This window comes from Mustela erminea, chromosome 4 (assembly GCF_009829155.1).
Source record: "Mustela erminea isolate mMusErm1 chromosome 4, mMusErm1.Pri, whole genome shotgun sequence".
Taxonomy (NCBI): Eukaryota; Metazoa; Chordata; class Mammalia; order Carnivora; family Mustelidae; genus Mustela; species Mustela erminea.
In genome coordinates this window covers 5,303,098-5,323,830 of record NC_045617.1, presented here as the reverse complement: position 1 = coordinate 5,323,830, position 20,733 = coordinate 5,303,098, and the positions used below count along the sequence as shown (strand labels likewise).

The window sequence follows — 20,733 nt, the reverse complement described above, 5'->3', positions numbered from 1 at the left end:
GGACACTTTCCTTCCCCATGCACGGTTTCGACCGCAAGGAATGGCCATGGCAAACACCCTACAAGGCATCATCGGGGACCACCACTTCTCTGAATAACCTGTGGTGTTCTCTGAATAACCTGTGGCCACAAGGTGATAAACACATCTTTTCATCATTGTATTGTCCGCCGCAGGAAACTGCAGTTACCCAGTTTTTGCCCACTTACGATAAATCCATCCGTCATGGACGATTAAGTGACAGCTAATGAAGCAACACCGAATTCTGACAAATAAGGATGGAGAGGCAGCAAGAGACCGCCCACTCAGCAGCTTCACCGAAATGTGCCGTTAAGACTGAATTTGCATCATAACCATTGAAAAACAGGAAGTAAAAAACAGGAGTTTTTTTGTTTTTGTTTTTGTTTTTTGTCCACTGATTGCCTGGTAAAGAGACAGACCTTGCCACGGCTTGGCTGTAAATGACTTCACAGTGGAAATGCTCTGGGGCCTCGTGCACAGCCTCATCAGTTCCTCTCTGTCCTCTCCGTCCTGCTTCTGCTGTCTCTTCGGGTAGTGGGAGGAAAGCACCACATTTTATGACTTTTAGACAATCACACACAGAGAAAAGAACTAGAATAATAAATCATTTATTGGAACATCTGGAACTTCAGCTCTTTGCTTTTTGGGTTCTTGCTTATTAAATATTCCTATGAGAAACCGTCCGTGACCCTGTGAATCACTGTGATTGGGTATTTTAGTGGATCCTAAACTGGTTTGTCAATATTCAGTCAAAATCTTCAGTACCTTAAGTGGAAGACACATCTGTTTCCCAAGGTCCTCAGATATTTTCCATAAATATCTTGGGTACATTCTTGGATGCCTTTTTAGATTATATTCATTCCCTCCTTATCCTTCTGCTTCTTTTGCTAAATACTCCATGAGGTCATCAGTAAGAGAAGGTGTACATGTGAATAATCCCCACTATCTGTCCATTCTATAGTGCTATCCTTGGGACTCCATAGAAGAACTACAGGGACCAAATACAAGTGACAGTTTGTTGTCGGCATGTGATAGAAAAGCAGAAATATAAATGCTGTGGCACTCTGACGTCCAGGGATCTGAGACATGATCATTAATAAACAAGTTTGTAATCATAGATATGACCACGGGAGATGGTGAGACCTGAGTTGGAGTTTTCATCATTCACTGCCTGAGTGACTTTGTAAATTACTTAACTTCTGGGTTCTTCTTAAAATGGAAGGATAATAATCCCACCTATTACCACTGTTATTACCATTAAATCAATGTGGATTTAATGAGACAAGCCATATCCCCAGTATAGTAGAACAGCATCCGTTCACACCAGGAGCTCATAACCGTTGCAGTAGTTCGTGTTGTGCCACCAAACCACGGAGGGCTCCCACGTGTGTTTTCTCACGTGCATCACAAGACCCCGGGAGGCAGGCAGAGTCCCACTCACGGGTGAAGAGTCAAAGATCAGAGAGACAAGTGACTTGCAGGCATGATGAGGGCCTTGCTGGCATGAGATAAGCCATACCCTACTGACAGTAGTGGACATTCTATCCATTCTTGAATATTCTGCAAGTGTATATTGATTACCGAGCGTGTGCCAGGCATCTCTCACCAAACACGGCAGAGGCCCTGCCCTCCCAGAGTCCAGTCCAGCAGGAGGAAAGACACAACATTCAAGGGGACAAACCAATGAGCAGGAAGTGTCAGAGAGTGGTAATCCTGACTCCAAGAATGAAATGGAGAGAGAGGACAAAAGTGCCTGGGGAGGTGACATTTGAGGTGAGCACTGGTAACAGGACCCCAGCCATGAGAGGCCTGAGGAAGAGGGTTCCAGGGGCAGGAACAGTATGGGGAAGTTCAGGCAGAAACCCACCAGCAGGCACGTGGGGGAAGCAAGAAGCCAGGGCAGCTGAGGCCGCCGGGCGAGGAAGAGGGCCCGTTGGAGAGGATGGGCTTCTCTTTCCCGAGAGCCCTGACTGGCATCCGAGTTGGCATCCTGAGTGTTTAAGCCTGCTAATCTCTCTGCTCCTAAATTTTGGCTTAGAGATCGTTAATGAGATGCTTTATCTTTCAAATCGTCAATGAGTCTATCTCCCAAGGTGCAGTTCACCAGCACGTTTCCTCAAGTGCTCACCAACAAGTTTTTACCTGTTGACAAGAAGCAGATGTAATTACAAAAGGGCCTGGCTCTTGACAAAACAAAAGGCACATAGTTACCATAGTAAATCCTGAGTTGTCCCTGAAAAAACCAGCCCCACATGAACCAGCAATTCTACTTCTGGGTATTTATGTGAACGAAATGAAAACACCAATTCAAAGAGATATATTCACCACTGCATTCCTTCAGCGTAGTTTACAACAGCCAAGACACGATGGCAACCTGTGTCCACAGAGAGATGAGTGGATATAGGAGCCGTGGTGTGTGCATGGATGGATATACATACAAAGGAATATTACTCAGCCGTTAAGAAGAATGAATTCTTGCCATTTGTGACCGTATGGATATAGGTAGAGGGCATGACGCTCGCTAATGAAATGGGTCAGACAGAGAAAGACAAACGTTGTGGAGCCCCCTTATATGTGGCATCAAAAAAACACAGAAATAAAGCAAAGCAGGAACAGACTCACAGGTACAGGAAATAAAATATTCGTTACCAGAGGAGGGAGGGGTTGGTTGGGGTAGGCGAAATAAGTGAAGGGGATTAAGAGGTACAAATATCCAGTCATAAAATCAGTAAGTCATGAGGATGTAAGCTACAGCCTAGGGAACAGAGTCGATTCTGCAATAACTTTGTGTCGGTGCAGGTGGTAACTGGGCTTAGCATGGGGAGCATTTTATAATGTATAGAAATATCAGCTCACATCACTCTGACATGCACCTGAAACTAATAGGATAATGCATGTCAATTATACATGAGTAAAATGAGGGTTTTTTTTTTTTTTAAAGATTTTATTTATTTATTTGACAGAGAGAGATCACAAGTAGGCAGAGAGGCAGGCAGAGAGAGAGGGGGAAGCAGGACCCCTGCCGAGCAGAGAGCCCGATGCGGGACTCTGAGATCATGACCTGAGCCGAAGGCAGCGGCTTAACCCACTGAGCCACCCAGGCGCCCCAGTAAAATGAGTTTTTTCCAGCCTGTATCACAAAGGAAATAGTAGAGAAGTTTGGAAACTGTGCACGAGTAGACTGTGATAGAATTACGTCCAGTGATGTGTGTGTAGGTAGCTGTGCGCGCTTGCTTCCTCACTAATTGTCTGACCCATTCAGATTTAAGCAGCTACAAAGAAATAAAATCCTAGAGAAATCAGAAAATGTGAAAACTTGATGAGCTTTTGTGATATTTCTAAGAGACAGAATTCTAGTAATGAAATCGAACTGGTTGGACTCCAAAAAGTCTTCAAAGTTCCAGAACAAGTGTCTAAATATCAAAAAAAAAATGAGAGGATTTCAGAAAAATCAAATATGGTTTATCCATGCCCCCTTCCTTGACAAGAGCGGACACGGAGGCCAGAAAAGCTGACACAGTCTGTCTAGGCACCCAGAGGCAGCCGAGAAATCAGACCCAGAACTCTTTTCTCCGTGTCCCCGCCCATGACCCTGAGCTGCGTCCTCTCTACAGAGAAGGCGTGTTATCAGGGTCAGAGTCCAAGTAGAAGAGATGAAGTAGCATAAAACTATCTTCCCTCACCGGGGGCCTTCCTAAACCTGGAGTTCCACTGGTAGATAAGCATTCTCTGCAAAAAAGTACTTCCCAGTTGGTCTGCTGCTGGGAACTTGGAAATGCCGTGGCGACCAGTGTCAGGCCGAGTGCAGTTGGGCCAGAGGAGAGGGCCCCAGGAGCTCCTGGAGCTGAGCCCCACAACAGTAGCCTGGTGGGGGGACAGCGGTGGCTCAAGGACAGATGGGAGAAAGGGGGGGTGGGGAATGACACCAGGATTTCTCTGCCCCTGCCCCATGCCTGCCCGAAGAAGCAGCAACTTCGAAGATGCCGACAGCAAACTGAAAATGCAATTTTTTTTTTTAAGTCATTCATCATGTAATATTTCTAATCTGAAAACCGACATGTGATTTTTGAGGAGGCTGCTTTGGGCAGAATTTCCTGTTGGTCTCAAAAGATCCTGAACCAGCATTAATGAACAGAAGTAGGTGCCTGAAAGAGAGAAAGCCGAGGAAGGGGGCAGGGGGAGGAAAAGACTGCCCACCCACCCCAGGCCGGTCCCGAAGGAGTCCGTTGCTTTAGGGAAAGGCCCGGCAGTCCCAACAAGCAGCCCCGTGCAAGTGGGACTTCACATTCCAGCCTAAAAAATCCCAACCAACTGCCCCATTGTTATTTGTTGTTTTGCTACAATTAATAGACGAAGCAATTGTTAGGCAAGACTAGAGCTGCCCCGTGGGCACATAGTCCCGGTTCTTTGGTTTAGGAGTGGGCTCAGAGGGGTTTAAGAAGTGTGGGTGGCTCACCCCAAGGTCATTCTCCTGGACCAGGTAAATAAGGGTTCCCAAGGAGTCTCAGGTCAATTAAGTGGGGACTGCAAATGAATTGATCCAAGAGGACAATGAGAGCAAGGCTGTGTTCTAGAATCCTCCTTGGGGCAGTGATACAGCACTGCTCCCACCTATGGGGTGACCGCTTCCTCCCTGCCCAACTGTGCCCACCCCCGAAGGCCAGCAGGATGTTTCCAGAGGGAGACAGTTCCAGAGAGCTAGGTGGCCCCGCCTGCCCGCGGAGGTCTTAAAGCAGGACACAGAACAGCAGAGATCCTCAGCCTCGTTCAGAAAGTCTATTGTTATCTTAAAGCTTTCTTTTTCTAATCGACTCTTTAATTATGCAAACTACAGGCTTTCTCAGGCGGGTTCTCCATTACGAGTCAGAACAGGACTTAGGCAACACACAAAGGAAGAGCCCCGCACACTGAGAAGTTAATGGTTAACCTGGACTTAAACCCATCATCAGCGCGGGCCTCAGGCCAAGGCAACATCCAACCAAAACAGGGCCTCTCCCTGAGACCAGATTTTGTCGGACTGCCCTTTCCAATGCGACGCTCAGGTGGAATTGTTATCCTAGTGTGGGACCCATCAGGAAAAGACAGCATCCAGGAGGCAGAGGGGGCTGGGATCTCCGTTCAAGGAGGACACATCAGGCCTTGAGGGGAGCCAACCTGGCCCTCGGCTTGGTTCAAGGGATACTGCATGGGTCTCCCAGCAGGCAGACAGATAGGTGACCTGAAGCCGGTATCCTCCACGCTCAGGAGGTAACATCCCTTCGGTGGCCGCTCAGGTATTTGCCTTGAGGCAGCAGACGTGGCTCTCTAGGCCAAGAGGAGATGTGGGTTCTGGTCAGGGAGAAAGCTTTCAACCCAGGAGCAAACACAAAGCAGGAGGTCAGGCCAGAGGTCATGGGTTTGGGAGCAAACTGACCACCTGGGTATCTTCTCCAGTACCAGCAGGTCCTGACTTACTGGAACAGAGAGGGCACAGATGGTACCGACGTTTTCATGTTTAAGTAGTTGAATCCATCACTATCAGCTTTGTACCTTCCTCGATTGCTTCAGTTCTTTAAAAGTGATTATCCTTCCAGAGTCTCATGTACTATTCTACTTTCTGCTAATTTTTCTATGAATTTTTAAACATATTTGACTTTAATTTTCTTTTAGTACACAGGATAAGATGTGTATCTAAATTAATTTTTCTCTAATGTGCTATATCTCAGAATCATATATCAATTAATCCTCCTCCACTGTTTTGTAATGCCTGCTTCACTGTACATTAAATTCCTACTCATAACTCGGTCTATTTGCACTCATTCCACAAACACACTGAGACCTTGCCACGTGGCAGGCACTGCTCTGGGCGCTGGAGATACAATAGTGAGCAGCCAGGCTGAAATATCTGAGCAATTTTGGCTGGAGGAGACAACAAACAAATCAACAAACCACGTAGTCTATCAGATAGTCATACATTCAATGAGGAAAAATAAAACAAAGAAGGGAAATGAAAACTTCCAGCCAATGTGGGCCAGGTGCAATTTAAAATCAGGTCAGGGAAGACTTCACCAAGATGCAGCCATGTGACAAAGACCGAGGGGTAATGGGCTCATGAGGGAACGGTGTTCCCGGCTGACAGAAAGCAAGTGCAAAGGCCCTGAGGGCATGGCACATTCAGAGTACTCACAGAGGCCATGGTGGCTGGACCAGATGAAGAAGAGAAGTGGTAGGAGATGAGGTCAAAGGTGAGGAGGTCTCCAGTTCAGGCGGACCCCCGTATGGACGTTGACCATTACCCTGAGCGAGACGGTGGATTGGTTTCCTAGGGAAGTTGTATCAAATTACCACAGCTTGGTGGCTTGAAACAGCAGAGATTGGTCTTCTCACAGTGGTGGGGGTCAAAAATCTGCAATCAAAGCATCGGTCACGTTGGTTTCTTCTGGAGGCCCTTAGGGAGAGTCTGTCCTGTGCTTCTCTCCCAGCTCCTCATGGTTAAAGGCAGTCTTTGGCCAATCTTGGCTTATATTCATCACCGCAATCACTGCCTCCGTCTTCATGTGGCCTCCTCTCCTGTGTGTTTCTCAGTGTCTTTTCCTTGTCTGTGTCTTCTAAGCACACTGGTCATTGGGTTTGAATCCACTCCAGATTTAAGTCTGGAATGGTCTTTAGCCAGATCCCCAATTTGACCACATCTGCAAAGAACTTATTTCCACACACATAGGTACCAGGGGTTAGGACTTAGACATATCTTTTGGGAAGACACAATTCAACCCAGGACAGATAGATAGCTGTTGGAGGTCTTTGAACACAAGAGTGAAAAGATCTGATATGAGTTAAAAGGATGCCTCTGGCTGCCCTGTGGTTGTGCATAAGGGGGTCAGGGCAGAGACCAGGTCGGAGGCTACACTGGTCATCCAGATGACGGATGATTAGAAGTGGTGGACATAATAGTTAAATATGAGATAGAAGTCCTTGTTACAGAAGAGATAGATTCTGATCCTTTAGTCCCACTGATTTAAATTCCTATTTTTTTTAATACTACCAAACCATTTTTTTTAGATTTATTAATTTTTTTTTTGACAGAGAGAGAGTGATCACAAGTAGGCAGAGAGGCAGGCAGAGAGAGAGGGGGAAGCAGGCTCCCTGCCGAGCAGAGAGCCCAATGTGGGGCTCGATCCCAGGACCCTGAGATCATGACCTGAGCTGAAGGCAGAGGCTTTGACCCACTGAGCCACCCAGGTGCCCCAGTACCAGACCATTTTTATTGCCCTTTCTCTATGTTTTTAAATCTCTGATAGAGCTAATCCTCCTATTTTCCTTTCCTAGTAAGAACCTATTAAGAGTATTTTGTCTTCTCACTCAGGAAGATAGATGACAGAAAGATAGATAGATAGATAGATAGATAGATAGATAGATAACCTGTCAGTGTATTCATTTTATTATCACTTTTATTATCGTTTTTAAGATTTTTAAGAAATGCTCTCTATAGCAGCTACATATACCCCAATAGATTCATCCCCCAAGGGTATCTTAACAGAGAAGGGGTTGGTATTGTGATCAGGATCTATATTTTCATTACATTTGGTGGTGGCTGATGATAATTAGCAAAGCTATTAATTTTGGTATGTTTATTTCAGATCAAGCATTTTATTGAATCATTTTATTAAACCTGATTATTTTTGCTGACTTCTGTGCATATTCTAGCTTTCCATTATGTTAAGTGCAAATAATGATCTTTTCTCTCTTCCCATTATCACACCTCTTTATTTTTTCATGTCTCATTGCATTAACCAGAGTTTTCAGAACACTATTAAGAAGCCATCCTTGTTCCAATTTTTAAGCAGAATTTAATTTGTCTATCCATTAAGCACACTATGGGCTCCTATTTTCCACAACTTTATCATGGTAAACAAGTAGCCTCTATTCCTAATATTTTAATATTGTGAAGGGCATTCCTAAACGTTATCAGTTGTCTTTTAGACGTTGATTTGGTTAACTTCAACCTATTGATGTTGTTGATTGTCCTAGTAAATCCTCTCATGTTGAATCTTTCTTGCCTTATGTCACATAGCTTCCAGAAGACTCCTTTAGATTGGCTTAGAGAAAGATTTCAGGGTGTTCTTTCTTGCGTTTCTTTTTATCTTTTTAAAATTGGGGATCTGCTTTGTTTTGGTGAGGTAGTCATTAAAATCAATATTCTTACATCATATCGCAATATTTATGATGATCGTGACACCCCCGGAGAGGGCCTGGGAGAACTGCCTACTGATCATTTTTATTAACCCTTCTGGAAAAAGCCCTAGCTTTCTGTATCAACATTATTATAAAACTGTTTCTTGAAATGCCTCTGGTAAGTGCTGCTGCTCTGGTACGACACAGAACCGTCCCTGTCCCCTACGAACTAGTGAGGCTCCCGGGTTGCACGGCCTCTGAGAGTTTCTAAGCCTTCTCCCCGCAGATTGTCCCGAGGCGGTCTGTTCCCCTGGCGCAAGCGCAGGGCTCCTCTCAGCACCCGGCCACTGCCTGAGCCCTTACAGCCCCGCGTGCGGGAAAGCCCAAGGGGACATCACATTCTACAGGGATGTGGAGCAATCACTTCTCCGGGAGAGCCTGGAAAAAGTTCTTCTGGAAGTTCCAAGATCCCAGGGGCCACTTCCCAACCGCCATCTGCACCGCTCCCCACCCCCAACCTTGTGTAAGTCCCTGGCTCCTTTGACGTTCAGGCCTGACCCCTCCTGCTCTCGGTCATCTGCAGACCCTCACCCACGGGCCATGCCGGTCTCAGCCTCTGGCTCCCAAGCGGCCTCTCTACTCCTCCTCACCATCTGGGGGATCCTCCTGTCCTTACCGGAGGCCCCCCTAAAAAGACTCCTTTGACTTCGCGGATCCATTCCGTTCTAGAGATGGTTCGACGTCACTTGAGCCACCTGGGCCCGTGGCCTCGCTGTGAAGCTTGTGAGGCCCTCTCCTCGGCAGCGCTCCCTCTCACCTGTTGTCCCTCCTCCAGACTTTCCCCCGTGGTCCCATCTGTCCTGGCCCTTCCTCCACAGGCCGGGCCACATGGTTGGCCACTCGCACCGTACGAGACCTTTCCCTGGGCTCCCATTCATTTTGACAGCAGGTCTTGGGGTTGAGGGATGGGGTGGGAGACAGTGAAATTGAGGCCGGAAGGAGAAGCTGGAGTCTCCGAGGAGCTGTTTCATGCTCTGTTCCCATGGCCCGGAGGATAGAGCAGTGTTTCAGACGGGAAGAAGGGGCTGCCTGTGTTTCTGATGAATGTACCTCCCTCCCTCCACGGAGAACATCCGACGGCTCCAGCCCCCAGCCCTGGGGTCGTCCTGTGTGCCACAAGTCTCTTCTCGGGCTCTCCTCTCCACGTAGATCTTCTCTTTCCTTCCCTCCCTCCGCGTCCCCAGGCACTGTCACGGCACTCAGGCATTGCCACCTCCGGCCATCATCCAGAACCTCAGTGGACCCCTTGGCCAGCACCGCCTGGGTCTGGGCTCTGAACTGCTCCCAGCCTGGTCCTTTGCCATCCGGCTGTGCCTCATTTCCTGCCACAGGGAGTCCTCTTCAAGCTCCCACATTGGTCCAAATTGGTCCGGTCCCTACCAGGCTTCAGAGCCAGTTTACAAAGAACAAAGGCCAGTTAGTCTCTAACTCTGCAATCATTCAAAGTTGAGTCTTTAAAACGCAGGGATTTTTCTGCTTCATCTACCCACAGCTCAGCAACTGTATTTCTACAGCTATTGTTATTCTATTTCTGTTCCTAATTGCTATTATAGAAAACCGTGCCTCGCTGAAGCTTTGGGAGTTGCCAATCTGTGGGCTCCCTTCAAATGTAAATGTGTTATGCAAATGTCTTCTGGGGCTGGGAGTGGGATACTGTGGTCTTCCCTGGATTGAGACAGGAAAAGAATACTTTCTGGGATGGCTGAGAAATAGAAGACAATTCCCTCCCCTCCTGATTTAAATACACACTGTTCTGAGATGTTCCTGTCTCCAACTTCCTCTCCCACTCTAGCAGCTGAATTTAAAATACTTGCTACAAAATGCTGCTGCTTAACTGTTTCATGGTCACTCGCTTATCGGGACGCGGGAATGTTGGCCCGCTGAACCCCCCCAACCCTTTTAGGGGCTCAGTATGTTGGGGGTACAGGAGATGCTATTAGAATCTGGGAAACTCAGGGTTTTGTTTTGTTTTTTTTCAAGTATGGAAACTGACCTCCCTAATTACTGCCCCGAAACGGATCAGTCACTGTGTTGTTAGCAAACCCTTAAAACGGTGGTAGGAATGGAAACACCATTCCAAGTCGTCGCAAGTCATTGAAAAGCAACTACGGAGAGGCAGTGAAGGTGTCCTCTTCCCAGGACGCCTCTGACGTTGGAGCGCTGGGTCCTCTGTCCAGGCTCTCGCAGCTCCGGAACCCGCAGCGGCCCCCCCCTCCTTTGCGTTGGGCTCATCTCCCTTCTTCCCACCATCACCAGTAGCAATGTGGCCCAAAAGAAAGTTCTCGGCTTCTGAGTTAACAAGTCCTCAGACCCACTGGGACGTTGACTTAGGACTCACTGTGCTGTACCGGACACCTTGTGATGATGCACTGGGCAGAATTTCTGTACCTGCTCTGAGGTCCTCAGTAGCTTCTCTGTTCGATATCGTACATTGCTGACATTTCCGAAGGTGGGGGGATGGGGGTGGGCGGGGAGAAGTGGCACAAATGTATCCTGCACGTTCTAAGGTCAACTCAATGCTAAGCTATATGGAAGTAGGGGGCAACTCAGAAAACGCTGGGAACGCGGCCCTGGCCCACGATGTTTATTTAGCTATCGTCTTGCACACCATCCTGTTACTGAGTACTGCCCGTGCCTTCGCTGTATCATTCTGAACTCCAGAGGTAGCGAGAGGAGCTTACCCTTCCCTGGAACACCATTTATGTTCTAAAGTGCTAAAAATACTTTAAAGTGCAATTAGCTTATTTAAGAGGCAGAGATTATAGAGTTCTCTGCCTGCCTTGTAGGGTCATTGGGAGGATAACAAGGGTGGGTAATACATTTTTGAGCTCTGAGCACAGTAGGAAGAAAATCTTCATATAAATCTGAGGTGGCTTTGTAATTATCCAGCAAGATCAGAATCTGATCAAAGAGAATCACTCCAATCTATTCAGTTACAACATGCTCTGCATTTTTTTTTAAGGTTTAATAATATATTACAAATGGACACGTGTTTGTGAACATGATTTATGGTCCAATTAGATCCCTTGGGTGGTGCCTTATGAAGGTCCGTTACGTTCTGTCCTTTCCTGATCTCATGACACATTTGTCTCATAGTTCCTGTTCCTGTAACAACCTTTATCGTGTTTTTTTCAGGGAAGAAAGTTGCCTAATGTATACATTTATCCAAAATTGTGAAAAACAAATAAATTTACATGCCAGATTCAAGGCCCCGCTTTTTAACTTGGCTCCTGGAGCCAGGTCCTTTGGCCCCGCTGTGGCCTCTCTCCCCTCTTGCAGACACATGACTTGAGTTGGCACGGAGTGGTGCCAAGGCCCCAAGGAGCCCGGGAAGAATTCTGCAACAGTCTGGGAGCCAGCGAGATTCTAATAGGATGGCTGACCTTGCTTCCCAAGAGAGAAACGTTAGCTTACAAGAGCTGCCCTTCTAGATGTGCTGCCCATGTGGAAATACCAGGTCCCTACTGCGGCCTACTATGCACCAGGGCGGGACCCTCCCCTCCAGAGCAAGCTCCGTGACACTCAGAAATACCTTCCAATTGTAAACCCTTCTCATTTCGATCACAAAAGCTCTTTGATAATTTCTCCTACACAGTCAGAAAATGGTGGGAAACTTTCTCGCGTTAGGCACACCATTTTTTCTGGCAGGATCTGGAACTACGGACCCAGAGTCACGTTAAAAACGACATTCTTGCTGAAACAATTTATGAGAAGCCTATTACCTAGCAATTTCATATTTGAATGTAATTATGTTAATGTTATTAGTACATTATGAATGGGACTAACATGATTATTGTTTTGTGTGGCATTACAGGAAATTAATTTAAGTGGATTTACATATTTTCAGATAAGAGACCAGCTAACGTGGAAAAATAGGGGAGCGGACGTTACTCTGAAACAAAAATCAAGAGTAAGAGAAAGCTGCGTGGTGACTTCATTTCTAATCCGAATGCAGCCATTATTGTGGGGTTTTTTGTTACGGGCAACATTTTGCAATTTCCAAAGTGTTTTTCTTGTTTAAACGAGCCGTCCGAATTAACCTCTCAGCCGCTCTGGGGCGTTCCTTGGCCCATCCGTCCACAGTTGAGGGAACTGACGATCCAGGGATAAAACATGCTGCCCCAGATTATACCCAGAGTCCCAGGCAGTGCAACATTCAAACCCAAATTGCCTAGAGCTCCACTCCTACACCTAGATCACAGGGGAACGCAGCTTTTTACGTCAAACCATGTAGACGTCTAATTGAATCAGGTAGGGCCTCTGAAAATTCTCCTTCCCAGGATTTAGGTGAAAAGAAATGCCCATCAAAGGATTCATGTTTGTGTCTGCATTTGGGGAGGCATAACTGCTGTCACGGGGTTGGCTTTCTGCACGTTTCCGTCTCCTCCCTGGAACAGTCTCCTAGACTCACCAAGCACCCGCTCGAGGCCAGCCCTGGGCTGTCAGAGCTCTGCCGCTGGGACCCAGCACGTACAGGAAACCCGCCGGCTGCACAGGCCCCGACTGTGCATTTGACCCCGCAGTCAGAGCTAGCTGAGGGCACTCAAGAGTGACAGAGCGGTCCCTGGGGGTGGTCGGGGAAAAGCTGCCCAGGGGCAGGACTGGGGCAGGGCCTGGACACATGAGCTCCCCTGGCCAAAAGGAAGCTCAGGGCATTTGAGGTCAGGGGACCTGTGGGTGCAACAGGCAGAAGCAGGAATTCGCAGGGCATATTCCAGGCCAGCCGTGGAAAACCGAGGGGTGAGAGTAAGTTGGAGACACGTTGCAGATGACCTGTAGTCCAGTGGTGGGGGCGGGGAGTGGTGGCTGTTTCTGCGGGCTTCTAAAAGCATGACTTGGACACGGGGAGAAGCTTCATGCAGTGCAGAGGAGTTGGAGAAGAAAGAACTGGGTTAGGAAACCCGAGTCTTTTGCAAGTTTCTAGGCCTGGGGTGATCAGGGCTGGACCGGCTGGCTGTGGTGGCCACTGTCAGGCCTGTGAACAGTATCTCATCTGACGCAGTAAAGATTCCAGTCACCAGTTTTATGCAGACATGTGCTAATGGTTGGTGATTTGCTTTAAAATGGACAGTTCTTGGAGGACCGGCATTTAGGTCTCTGTCTCTTCAGCACAAAGTCCATAGCAGGTTCCTCCTGAACACGCAGTGACCAAAGGATTGACTGTAACGAGGGCCCGCCAGAGAGCATCTCCTAAGGACAGGGACTCCAGGCGTCTGATGAGCCCATGAGGAAGCTGCGAGGGGTTTCGTGCAGGCCTCCGGCAGGCTCCATCGCCAAGGCACAGGGCCCAGCTGGCCCACACCCTTTCCCTGGTTGAGGCGGAAGGTTCCAGGTGTTTCCTGTGGGTCTGCGGGGCCCTCGCGGGCTGCCGTTCACACCGCATGAGGACTGGGGTGGTTTCTGTCCCCTGTGAGCTGGAGGTGGACATTCTTTCAGCCCATGGGTATTTTGTATTTGTCTTAAGAAATGTGAGTAAATACAGTTTCCGAGTAGAGAATGAAATGGAAACGATAATAGTAATTCCTACGTTATGCGGTCGTTGTGAGGATTGAATGAGCTAATAGTCACGGGTCTGTAGGAACCGCAGTATCAGCTGTTGTGCTATGATCTCAACCTCTGACCTAGGCAGTTGCTCCGCCTTGTAAATACAAAATATTTTCATTCCAGGTATAGACTTAAAAAAACTATTGCTTCGTTTCACTTTCAGCCATGCAGACTTTCCTGCTTTCCTTTGAAACAACAGCTGGTTTTCTAAGCGCCCAGTTGGTATGCTGGATATCGGGGTTAACTATTCCACCAGTGTTTTATTTTAGTGATTAAAAAAGAGGAAATAAACCTAGATTTTAATATTAGCATTTACCATAATAGAATGTTTCTCAATTCTGAATCAAAGATTAATATCATAATATTTTGACTATTATACAGTTCACTTCTGCAAATAATAATTTGATCCATAAATTTCAATGGATATCGGTGTATCTCTCATTATTTAGCATTAAAATCATTCTGTCATTACTTTCTAATTATCTTTTCATAAAAAAAAAGGAATAGATCTATTCCTATAAAGTAATTTGTGTTTAATTGAATTAGTAGTTGTCTTTGATTAAAGTATTCTAAAGCCATTATAAAATGAACCTCTTATGTATCTCATATTGGTGAATCGTTTTTACCTGTGTTATCGAGATGGCTAGAAATATCCATTATAAGGTTTTGGAATGAGAAGTGATAATTCTTTTCTTTCAGAAAGGTGGGTGAAAATACTATGAAATTATAAACCAGGTTTAGATTTTTTAAAAATCACAGGTAAATATGATGCTAGTAAACACGATATTTCGTCAACAGAGTGCACCGTAGTGTAGGAATATAATGCAATACGAGGGGAGCAATTTGGGGTCAATATAGTATTTTGCCATTTTGCTGCTCAGCAGGAGGGTAGAGCATATTTACTTATTTTGTGTGGATCTGAATTTGCTGGTAATTGCCACAGGGACGGAACAGGACCCCAGGGGAGTGCGTCAGACAATTGCCGGGGAGCCTCCAGAGGGGACGGGGTGAGGCCGGGCGGCGCCGGTGCTGGATGAGCATCTTAGATCTAAGAACATTCTGCTGCCTCTCCATGCTCTCGTGCTCCCCTTACCTTCCTTTTTCCTAACATTTATTGATCATTTACAAGCAATATGCTGAGGGCTGTACCTCTTAATTCTCAAAGTGATCCCATGAGTTAAATATTCTTGTCGCCCTCACCTTGCAGCGGCTCCGAGACTGGCCTCACGGGTTAGCGTCCGGTGCTCATGCTCTGGACCGCTGCCTCCGTCGAGAGCCACAGCATGGAGGAAGTTTCCCTGTCCCCGCGGTGCTCTCTTTTACAAGCAGAGCTCCTTCCTGCCCTAGTTTACAGTAGGTGGCTTAGGTTTAAAACAGAAAATATCTCCTAAGGCTGAGGCTAAGTCTGTGTGCCTGGGGTCGGTCCAGAGACCTGGAAGTCGAGGGTCACGAGGGTCATGAGGGTCGGAAAGACAGAGGGTGCTGAGGAACACGGGCACCTTGTGACCAACTCGGGATCTGGAAGAGGCAGGAGAGTTCTGGGGAGGAGTCCCTGCAAGGGACAGTGGCCGTGAACGAGGCGCTTCCCGAGCTTTGTACCTGTAGAGGCTGGACCTATCTCTTGGCATTGCCGTTGGCAGAAGCCTTGAGCCCTGAGAATGTCATGCTTCACCCCCACACCCTTCCACAAGCCGTAGGCTTCACGCTCAGTATGGTCCAGTCCATCTCTGACTCAGCAAAGGGCCTTTCTGCCCCCAGAACCACATGCAAACCCATCAGTATATGCGACTCAGTCTTTTTGTAAATAAATGATTTCTCTTCACTCATTTACTTACCAAACAACTACTGAATGCCTACTATGCGCCGTCTACTGAGCAGTTTCCGGTCAAGAAATGAGTCAACGTATGAGAATAGAAGATGTCCTGCTTCAAAGTCCTAATTTTTTAAGGTATTTTCACAAACCTACATATGCAATAGAACCCTAATATTTCATACCATTCTACAAAAATCTATTTTCAATTAATACAAAGCTTAGATCATCACGCATTTGAAAGGTATAGTTTGTTCTTTTGAAGTATCTACCAAAACTCAAATTTTATTATTAAGATACTACAGAGAACCTGCTCTTTTTTTTTTTTAAAGGATCTTATTTATTTACTTGAGAGATAGAGTGCGTGAAAGAGAGAGAGAGAGAGAGCACAAGTAGGGGTAGGGAGAAACAGGCTCCCCACTGAGCACAGAGCCTGACCTGGAGCTCGATCCCAGGACCCCAGGATCATGACTCGAGCTAAAGGCAGACACTTAACTGACTGAGTCACCCAGGTGCCCCCACAGAGGACCTGCTGTAAAGGCTAGATTAAAAAGCAATTTTTGGGGGGGGTACCTGGGTGCTGCAGTCGGTTAAATATCGTGATCTCTCAGGGTCAGGAGATCGAACCCCATATCAGGCTCTACCTGCAGTAAAGTCTGTTTAAGACTCTCCCTCCGCCCCCACACTGTGTGCTCACACTCTCTCAAATAAGTAAATAAATCTTTTTTAATAAAGCAATTTTTTGTATATCAATGCTACTTATATATGCAGACCTTTTAAGCTATTATTATTTAAAAGTAGTTTATTCTTAGACGATATGATATAAATCCCTCATTGCTTAAATTATTTCCTCTGTGAGTAAAGGTTATCTCAACACAGTCCATAATAAATTATTGCCAATTCCAAATTACTAATTTCTGTCTTTTTTCTCTTATGATTGTTAACTTTCTGGCATTTTACCATGCTTCATAGGGATTGGCAGGTCTGGGAAAGAAAGCTAAGTAATAATCAGATCAATTACTTCTACTTTTAAGAAGTGTTTTCAGGCCGCTACTTATGAAAATATTAAAGTAATTTAAAAAGAAAAGAAATTTAGTTGCATCATAATGAAATTCAGCATATTAATTTTAAATGGATAACATTTAAAGGAAAACAAAAGTAAACTGCACAATGCTTTTGGAAATATGGGAATATTATAGGTGATAATATTCCACTCAATCTACATTTAAAATCTGAACTGTCAAAAATCTTTTACTTACTTGATCGAATTTATGGCTTCACCTTTCTGATATAGTAGGAATATTTGCCTTGTTTTTTTTCCACAAGAAAGTACTAATTTAGTCTGATGTTCATGGTTTTTTTTCTGACAACTAAGTCCTTATTTTTGTTTAAATTGTTTTATGATTCTATCAGCTATAACATCAGATTTGCCAACTTTCATTCCAAAAATCAGCAGGTTTTACCTGGTTTTATGTAATATTCATTTGTGTTTTATTTTTATCCGTGCTTCCTTAAAAAGCCGGAAATTGGATTTGGATCACGGTCATATTTCTGTCTTTACACTTTTAGCCCCCCAGGCTAGCCCCTGCTCTCTCCTCATACTTGTTCCATCTCTCCTGTACGTGGAACCTCGTGTGTGTTTCCAGCCTGGGTGGATAGACCAAAATCATGTGCCTCTCAACTTTTCCTAGCTTCTATTTAAAGTTTTCAGACTATATTTGGCTTTCTATAACAGCCTTCTCGTCTGTCAAATAAATTAAAATATTTACTGGTCTTTCCTAGATCCTAGCAACAGCCAGTTGGAAATGGCAGTTTTCAAAAGATCTCATTCACAATTATAAGGGAGCTATAACCAAAACTGTGTAACTGCTTGAAGTAACCGTAATAAGGAATCTGCAGGACCTCTGTGAAAGGAACCATTTGGGAATTTTGAGGACTGGAATAAATGGAGAGACATAACCTTCCAGGTTGAAGCTGCTTATGTAGTGACGGTCCTTGATTTTGCCCTCTAGCATCTGGTAATGGGCCTTTAGTGTTCTTCGGGGACGCTAGCCTGGCCATTACAAACACTCTAGGTAAGGTGGGACACTAGAGAGGCCCTTCCCACCTGCCTGGCCCAGAGTTTAGCATGTGGATCCGTTGGATCAAGTGGGACAGACTGAGGTGCTCGGAGATGGTTGTGTGATTCCCGATGGTGGATCCTGAATGGTGGCTCCAGCCTTAGTTCATACCACCCACATTCCCAGACCATCCGCGGTTCCTGCCTCCTTCCCAAGATCTGGCTCTTCACTGTTTCCTTTGATTCTAGAAGCTACCTCATACCTTTCCCGTAGTTGCTTTTTATGCTTATGTTATTTAAAGTTAGTTGTTGCTTTGCCAAGAACGCAACTACGATAACTTAATGCTGTAGAGATGCTCCACCTCAAGTTAATGAGCCATGGGAGACTTTTATAGATCTTAAAAAAGTGATTCCCATATTCATATGGGAGAATAAATGGTTTAGGAAACCAAGTAGGTATTGAGGAGAAAAAGAAAAAAGAAGGGGACATGGACCCTACAGATTTTAAAACAATGGTAATTAAAATTTATGACCCTAAGAATAGTATAAGTAGACCAATGTAATAGGAATGACTCTAAATTATTTAATATTTTATAAAGATGCCATTCCAAATCAGTGGGAAAGTAAAAGCTCATCCCATAAGAGGCACTAGGTTAGCAGACTAACCCTGGGGGTGGAGGAGGAACAAATTGCAATGATTAGGCCTATCTTACACCATTAGTAAAATTTAGAAATATAGATGAATTAAAATAATTAAATGTAAAGTATAAAGTAAGGTAATTTTTAAAAAAGCCAAAATATAACAAAGGCAAATGTAATATCAAAGAAAGAAACAATAAAGGAAAGGTAGATTTGATTACATAAAAATCAACACAATTGTGTGTGTCAGAATTCTGAGTGTGTGTGTGTGTGTATATACACACATATATATGTATATATTAATATAAACTTATAACTTATATAACTTATACATTATATAACTTATAATTTATATATATAAACTTATAAATTATATAATTATAAATAATATAATTATATAATTTATATATAAACTTATGTGTGTGTGTATATATATATATATAAACTTATAAGGGAAATTATCACATTCTTTGTTTTTATCAATAATGGTTATTGAACATCAACTATGTTGAATGATCATAAATATTTACTTGTGCCTTAATATAATTAATTTGATTAATAGCATTCTTAATAATGAATCATCTTTATATTCTGAAATAAGCTATATTTGGTAGTGATGCATCAACCTTTTAATATGCTGCTGAATTTAGTTTGCTAATATTTTATTGAAGATTTATGCTTCAAAATCTATAAATGATATTGGTCTATTCACTTTCTCTGTGATTTTTGTGTTTTGTGTATTATACTTCCTATGGAGAAAAAAATTTGCTAGTTGCGCATTTTTTCACCCTTAACTCTGGAAAAATACATTGGATTTGTGGAATTCTCATGTCTGGGCGGAGTGATTTTTTTTGTTGATTGCAGGGAAAGTAGCTCTTTGATAGCCTTCTGTAGTTCTCCCATAGAAATCAAGTCTTTTAGATTTTCTATCTCCTTTGGGGTCAGTTTTGATAAACTACAAACTTCTTAGAATTTTTTTTCTATTTCTCTGAAGTTTAAATTTGTTTATGTAGAAGTGAAAAAACTAATGTCCCATGTTTCTCTTAATTCCCTCCATGTTCTGTTACTCACCACCTCCCTCCATCCCGCCCTGCTTATTATTTCTTCTTTGCATGTTCTCTCTTCTTTTTCAGTTATTTTGGCTATTGGGTTGTATCTTTTACTGTTTTTTTTTTCCCTTTCCAAAAACATCTTTTAGATTTAATTTGTTATTTTGCCATTTTTGTCTTCTAATTTATCTTTTCCTCTTAAAAATTTCTTCTGACTTTATTCATTTATTTTTGTGCTCCTTTTCTAACTTTTTGAGTTAACTTAATTCTTTGTTAATTTTTAATTAATAAAAAGATATGAAGTGATACATTTTCCGGAGCATTTTAGTGGCCTCTTGTAACTTCTGATGTACAATGTTTTTATTATGCTGTTTTCTATTTATTCTGTACTTTTGAATTGTATTTCCTCTCTGAACTAAAATTGCACCAATAAAACCAAGTCACTCAGCATTTTCCTTTGCTTTTTTTAGATATACTTGTATGTCACTTGAGAGATCGTCACTTTTAAATGATGCTCTTTAACCCCCAACTGTTGCAAATGAGGCAATCAGCAAATAAGCTCTACTTCCCATCTTCTTTCCCCCATCTTTTTCTTTGCTAGTTGTGTCATATGTACATTGTCAGAGCATATTTAATATTCACATTCTGTTTTGCCACCCTAATTCCCATATCATTTTAGTCTCCATTCTTCAGTTAAATCTACTCAGTACCTAGCATGGATCATGTTTGTTATCTCTGGTATGTAATGTAATGTTGGTAAACTGAGGACTGACCTCCAGCAGTTTCCTGAAAAAGGAGAGAAACAGCATTCTCTTTATCTTTTGTCTTTAGATAAAGACAATTGTAGTTAGCTTGTTTGTCCTTAGCCTTTGTATTTGAAGCCTAGTTTGACTGAGTCTAAAATCCCTGGTGTATTTTATTTTCTTGAGTTTGGATAGGTACGTCTCTACTATCCACTGACCTTGAGGATAACCGTGGAGAATTTTGAGACCAACATGAGTTTTCCTGCTTAAAAGTGGCTCAGTCCTTTTTTCTGGTCACCCAACTATTTTTCTCTATATTTAAAAGTCAATAACATAGTCTATGTCTTCATGAGATAATACACAGGATCAGATCTTCAAGTCGGATCCACAAGAATCAGAGATCCTGCCTCTTAATTAATAATTCCAATGATACAAGTAACTTCAAGACACAGGGAAAGCATGAAGTCAGATTATCTGTATAGCTTCCAAGGTCTTTTCTGGACACATCAGGATGTGCTCTCTGACAGACATTTGAGGTCCCCAAGGAATATGTGGAGAGTATTACATTTAATCATGAAACATTTCCATTTTGTAGTCCAATAATGGGCATTTTTCCCACTATGTGTCCCCTAATAAATACTGTAAGGAGGTTCAGAGTAT

General features: G+C 44.0%; 1 protein-coding gene across 4 annotated transcripts in view; it reads left to right on the top strand.

Moving 5' to 3' along the window:
• Positions 1 to 20,733, top strand: part of PACRG (parkin coregulated) — a 512,994-nt gene that overhangs the window by 439,383 nt on the left and 52,878 nt on the right. The window contains exon 5 of one of the 4 annotated variants that reach the window (XM_032337977.1): positions 174 to 226. The exons of the other annotated variants lie outside the window; for them this stretch is intronic. Coding sequence (XP_032193868.1) covers positions 174 to 211 — 38 coding nt within the window. The 3' untranslated portion in view covers positions 212 to 226. Of the gene's footprint in view, positions 1 to 173; positions 227 to 20,733 lie in introns of those variants that run through there. 4 annotated transcript variants of the gene reach the window in all.